The sequence below is a fragment of the Hyperoodon ampullatus genome (assembly GCF_949752795.1).
Source record: "Hyperoodon ampullatus genome assembly, contig: scaffold_632, whole genome shotgun sequence".
Lineage (NCBI taxonomy): Eukaryota > Metazoa > Chordata > Mammalia > Artiodactyla > Ziphiidae > Hyperoodon > Hyperoodon ampullatus.
Window position 1 is genome coordinate 1 of NW_027640860.1, and position 6,245 is coordinate 6,245.

General features: G+C 49.4%; 1 protein-coding gene across 1 annotated transcript; it reads right to left on the reverse strand.

Annotated features, from left to right (window-relative positions):
- Window positions 1-3,370: 3,370 nt before the first annotated feature.
- Window positions 3,371-4,674, reverse strand: MRPL36 (mitochondrial ribosomal protein L36). The gene is made up of 2 exons (XM_079728614.1): window positions 4,627-4,674; window positions 3,371-4,179 (listed from the first exon to the last, which is right to left on the reverse strand). The coding sequence occupies exon 2, from the start codon at window positions 4,164-4,166 to the stop codon at window positions 3,861-3,863; it is 306 nt and encodes a 101-aa protein (XP_079584740.1). The 5' UTR covers window positions 4,167-4,179; window positions 4,627-4,674; the 3' UTR covers window positions 3,371-3,860.
- Window positions 4,675-6,245: the final 1,571 nt, after the last annotated feature.

Genomic DNA, 6,245 nt, shown 5'->3' on the forward strand with positions numbered 1-6,245 from the left:
ATATTTTGTATTTTCTCCATTATCAACTTACTACATAGGTCTTTTTGTTTTATTTTCTTAGTGGTTGGTCTAGTGTTTACAGTATAAAACTGTGACATCGCAGTTTGCCCTCAAACACTACTTACCAGGTCAGGATTGGAGTGAGACCCTTCGGAGAGCAGGTTCTCATCCTTTGTGCTGTTGTGGTCACACGTGTCAGAACCACATGCGTCATAAACACCACAAGATGTTGCTACTACTTTTCTTTAAACACTTATCTTTCAAAGGGACGTTTAAATGAAGGGAAATATCTTTTATGTTTATCTAAATAGTTACTACTTCTGGATGTCTTCATCTCTTTATGTAGATCTGCATTTCCATCTGAATTCTCCTAGCTTTGGTTTATCAGAACAAGTCTTGTCTCCCACCTCCCTTTTCAAAAGATATTTTCAGTGGATACAGATTTCTAGATTGGCAGTTCACCCCAGAACTTTGGAGAGGTTTTATTGTCTTCTGGCCTGCACGGTCTCTGATGAGAAGTCAGGTGTTACAGTATTCTTATTTTTTTTCTCTTTATGAGGAATGAGTCTTTTTTTTTTTTTTCTCTGAAGTTGAGGTTTTCTCTGTATCTGATTTTTAGCAGTTTGATAAAGATGTACTATTATGTAGTTTTCTTTATGTTTCTCCTGATTGGAGTTTGCTAAACTTCTTGGATTTGTGGGTTTATTGGTTTCACCAAATACGGAAACATTCTGGTCATTATTTCTTCAACTATTTTTTTCCTGCCTCAACCCTCCCGGGACTGCAATTCCACTTATGCTAGAATGCTGGCTAGTGTCCCACGGCTCACTGAGTTCCATTGTTTGCTTTTGTTTTTTGATGCTGTTGTCTTTATTTATTTGAGTACCATTTGCTCCAGAAATTCCATTTGGGTAATTTTTTTTTTTTGCAAGTTTTATTGAGGTGCAGTTTACCTAAGTAAAACTCTCACTTTTAGTGTATAGTTCTATGAGTTTTATAGGCAGGTACAGTCATGAAACCACCACCATAATCAAATCGTAGAATAATTCCATCATCCAAAAGCATTCCTTCATGTCCCTTTGTAGTCAATCCCTTGTCCCCATCCCCAGCTCCTGCCAACATTTCAATTGTCTGTCCCTATAATTTTGGCTTTTCCATGATGTCATACCCCTGGAGTCATAAAATATGTAGCTTTTTGAGTCCAGGCTTCCATCAGTCAGAATAATGGATTTGAGGTTCATCCATGTTTTCATTTCTATCAGTAGTTCTTTCTTTTTGCTGCTGAGTTTTCCCTTGTAAGGATGCACACAGCTGGTTCATCCATTTACCACCTGAAGGACATGTGGGCTGTTTCCAGTTTGTTGTGGGGTTTTTTTTTTATTTATATGTAAAACCACTGTAAACATTCACATAAAGGTTTTACTGTGAACATAAGTTGCTGTTATTCTTGGACAAATACCCAGAAATGAGATTGGTAAATAATTGAATATTTAACTTCATGAGAAATGGCCAAACTGTTTCCAACATGGCTGTACTATCTTTTACTGAGTTACAATTGCTACAATTCTCACCATTAATTGATTTTGCCCATTTCTTGACCATTCTAATAGGCAGGAGTGCTGTCTCATTGTAGTTTTAATTTGCTTTTCACTAAAATCTAGTGCTGAGCATCGTTTTTATGGGCTTACTTTTCATTAGTACATTTTCTTTTGTGAAATATCTCTTCAAGTCTTTTGCCCATTTTTAATTGGGCTGTTCTCTTAGTATTGAGTTTTAGATTTCTTTATATATTATAGATCCATTCCTTGACCAGAAATGTGCTTTGCAGATATTTTCTCCTAGTTTTTGCCCTGTCTTTTCATTTACTTAACAGTGTCTTCTGAAGAGCAGAAGATAGTAACCTTGATGAGAACTAATCTAACAGTGTTTTCTCTCATAGATCATGCCTTTGGTGTAATGTCTTCGCATAACCCAAATTCACATGTAATTCCTCCCATGTTTTTATAGTATTGGGCTTTACATTTAGGCCTATGATCTATTTTTAGTTAAGCTTTGTATAAGGTGAAAGGTATGAAGTTTCTTCTGTGTATACGGAAATCCAGTCTTCTAGAATCATGTGTAAAAAGACTATCCCTTCTACATTGAATTGCCTTTAATCTTGTTTCAAAAATCATTTAGGCACATATGTGTGGGTCCATTTCTGAGCACTCTGCTGGGTCCTATTGGGCTATGTGTGGACACTTTCACAGGTAATACACCGTCTTCACTGCTGTGGTTTTATGTACGGTGAGCCTTGAAATCAGGGAGTGTGAGTCCTCCAAGTCTTCTTCATTTTCAAAATTCTTTTGGCTATTTTACTTGCTTTACCTTTCCACACAAAATTTTGAAGAACCATGGCATTTTGTAAAAAATTGTATAAAAATCAGGATTACATTGAGTCTGTAGACCAATTTGGATGGAACTGACAGTAATAGAAAGTCTTCTAATCTCAATATTTTATTTAGATTTTATTTGAATTCTCCAAGTGTTTTACAATTCTAAGTATACAGAATGTGCCTAATCTTGTTATTTAAATATATCATGGTTTTGGTGCTATTATAAATAGTATTTAAATCTCAGATTCTACTCATTCATGGCCAGTATATACAAAGATCTCTCACTAAATGGATAATAGAGAAAACATGAAATGTTTCTGGTAGGTTGTGTCATAGTGAAGTCAAATCCTAGGATAAGAAACCTATTTAATGATCTAAACAAGGGATTGGCACTCTTTTCCTGCAAATACAGCCCCAATAGTGAATATTTTAGGTTTTCCATGTCATAAGGTCTCTGATATAACTACTCAGCTACTACTTTGGCTGCTGTAGAAGGATTAACAAAACATAAATGAACGGCATGGCTGTTTCCCAATAAAGCTTTATTTACAAAACTGGGTTGCAGGCTGGATCTGGCCTGTGGATTGTAATTTGCTGCCTTCCGACCTAAACCGACTTTTTTGTTGTGCTGCAATCTCAGGGCTCTAAATGCTGGTGCATCCAGGTATTGGGAAGGAGATGAGCTGCAAGGGGTTTGGTCATGCTCTTATCCTACATCAAACAGAGGCTGATAAGCCCAGGAGAGCAGGATGATTCAAAAACTCATCAGGCTGTGACCCCATGACAGGCGACCAGGACACTGCATACCACTGGCTCCAGGTCGCAGTGTGCAGAGTCCACAGCAGCAGCTCATACCCACTGCACACACACTTGTGCACACACACACTGCACCGATGCATACACTGCACACAGTTCACACATGCATGCACACTGCACCCATGCATACATGGACACACGTGTGCGCACACACTTCTCAAGTCTCAGACTAAGGATGACAAACATATTTAATCAATGCCCAAAATACCTTTATATATGTATAAACACGTTAAATTTCCCTTGACTTAAAGACTGCTATCACGGCCTTCCCTGCTTATCCTGGAGATGGGAATGTTGAGAACACGAGTCTGAATTCACGGGGAAGCAGCAGTGTGGCTGAACTCAGAGATAGGGCCGAGAGAGAGCCAACGCACAGGGTGGTCTTCTAAAGAACCTGCATTCTGACGTGGGATAAAGCCAGGTTCCCCTCCCCCCGATGTTCGGTCCTCTGCCCGAGCGCAAACACAGGTTGCGCAGGAGCTAGGAAGGACGCGTTCCCAGGTGGGTCTCAGGCTTGGCTGGATCCGGAGCCACAAGGAGGTGAGACGCACACCGCAGAGTCCACAACACCCGAAGGTCAGCAGAACGGAGGCTACAGAATGTTTACACGTTATTTTCCTTTCGATGAGGCAGCACTGTCTCCCGGGCAGGGATTTCCCAGCCCGAGGGCTACATCTGTCTCTGCTTGTGCTTCGGGTTGGTCTTGCAGTAGACGAACCACCGCCCCCGCCTCTTGACCAGGTAGCAGCCCTTGCAGCGCTTCTTGAGGACGCCCTTGGTCTTGAAGCCCAGGGCTGGCTGATGCAGGCCGAGTGCCAGGCGCGCGGAGAGGAGCGCGGCCGCCGGGCTGGGGGGCGCACCGACCTGAGGGCAGGCGCGCGGGGGGCACGGCGCGAGCGAGGAGAGCGGGCGGCCACCCAGGTGCAGCAGGGGGCCCACGGCGGAAACCACTTTCCTTAGCAGAGCGGTGGCCATGTCGCGGCTGGATCTAGGGAGAAAGAGGGAAACTTGTCACAGCTGCCGGTGGCTCCTGCCCCCGAGAAAACCTCCTTCCCCGCGTCCCTGCGCTCGGGACACAGGCCGCGGGTCCGGGAATCCGCGCGCCCCCAGGGAGGGCACGAGCGCGGCGAGCGGCACCGTGTCCCCGCCCGGCGCCGAGACCCTCAGCCGGACGCCGGGGCCAGACGAGGCCCGCGTCCACGTGACCCCGGGGCGGCCGGGCCGCGGGGCGGGGGCAGAGGGCACGAAGTCCGGAACGGTGCCCAGCTAGAAGGGATCAGCACCCGTGCGGCCGCTTCCCACCGCAATGACCTCCGCCCGCGTCCCACCCGGGGAAGCCGAGGCCAGGGGTCCCCAGAACGCGCCCTTCCTGAGCCCGGAGCCCCCGCCGCCTCCCCTGCCCCTCGGGACCCCCGGAACATCCCACGACCCCCACCTGGAAAGAGTGCGTCCGGGCCAGCCGGCAGCCCGCCTCGCCAGCCCCTGCGCCTGCGCCCTCGACAGCGCCTGCGCAATGGGGCGGAGATGCCGTCGCCCGGAGTGTCCGCCAGGAAGGAAGATGGCAGCAGGGTCACGTGGCGGTCCCCGCCGGGCTGGGCGCAGAGGCGGAGCCATGTGGGTGCGGGAGTCGCGGAGCGCCGGGTTCCTCCCTGGCTGCTTGCCATTCCCCTCCCCGGTCCCCTGCATACCCAGCCCGCCTCCCCCTCCCGGGACCCTGCGCCCTCCTCCCGGGACTCCCTCAGCCCTGTGGGCCACCGGGCGGCTAAGGTTTGGGGGGCGCTCCCGGGGGGCGGGGGAGGGATGAAAAATGGGAACAAAAGTAGGTATTTGAATGAAAAAGAAGTCACAACTAAGTAGGCTCTTTAAAAAGCTGATAAATATCAATGGCCAAACAAAATCCAGAAAAACCTCATGTTTGTATTAAGTGGACATCCTGGGAGAAATGCGGCGAGGCTCAGGGGAACGCATGGAAATAGGCCCTGGTTCTAACTGATTGCAGTTAAATTTATTTCCTCCAACATCTTATTATGAAAACTTTCAAACACAGAGAAAAGTTGAAAGACACTTATGGCGAACACCCACGTACCCACTGCCCAGATTCCACAGTGAAATCGCCACGCATGTCTTTCCAGGCTGTGTCTGCGTGGACACAACTACTTTCCACGCACACAAAGGTGACCTGCACACGGGGTGCACCTGCGCGCCGCCCTGGCAATGCACGCGCACCCCTGACCCGGCTGCAAGCTGTGGCCCCTGCCCGGGTGAGCTCGGGCCTGCCTCTGAGCATGCGTCCGTGGACACCTTTCCGATCCGGGAGGTATTCTGGGCACTGTCGCCTCTCATCGCCACACCTCCCTGGAGTCCAGGCTGTGGGTGCCCTCAGCTCCTGGGCAGTGGGATGCGCGACTCCACCCCAGCTCTGGGACTGCTCCCTGTGCCCACCGCCCTCGCCCATCGGGGGATGGCCGTGTGAGCTGACCCTCCCGACGGGTCTCTGCACAGGCCGTTTGGAGGAAGCCATGAGGGGCAGGAGAGAAGCAGGGCCGGGACCGCGAGCCAGCGTCCTGCCCAGGTGTGCTCCAGAGCAGCGGGCCTTTCGGGGCTAACCTGCATGGGGGATGCCATCGGCTGCGCTTTATTGGCAGTTTCATTGGGCTCTGCTGCAGAAACCCCAGAACCACAAAGAAATGCGCTCTGTCCAACATGATGTACTTCCAGTTTCCTCTAAGCAAGGACTCATCTCCAACATTCACAACATTCAACATGTAACTCCCCATGATTATCCGTTACCATCGAAGGTAAGCACTGCATCTTCCGTTTCCATCCTCCCCTGCCCTGCCCCTGGTAAGTGGAGCAACACTAAGTGCCAAGGTTGCGCGGAGTGTCCCGCCTTATCCGGGCTGAGCCCCCACCCGCGGCAGCACCAGGCGGCCGCACCTGCCTGACCGCACCGCGCGTGCGCGCCTCCCCGGCCGAGGTAAATACCGGCCGAGCGGTCCCTGCGGACTCCGTGCGCATGCGTAGGCGCTCGGCGCATCGGTGCGCAGGGTCAAG

Bases quoted from the DNA above. Each gene is read 5' to 3' on its own strand.
- MRPL36 (XM_079728614.1), bottom strand. From the start codon at position 4,166: ATGGCCACCGCTCTGCTAAGGAAAGTGGTTTCCGCCGTGGGCCCCCTG.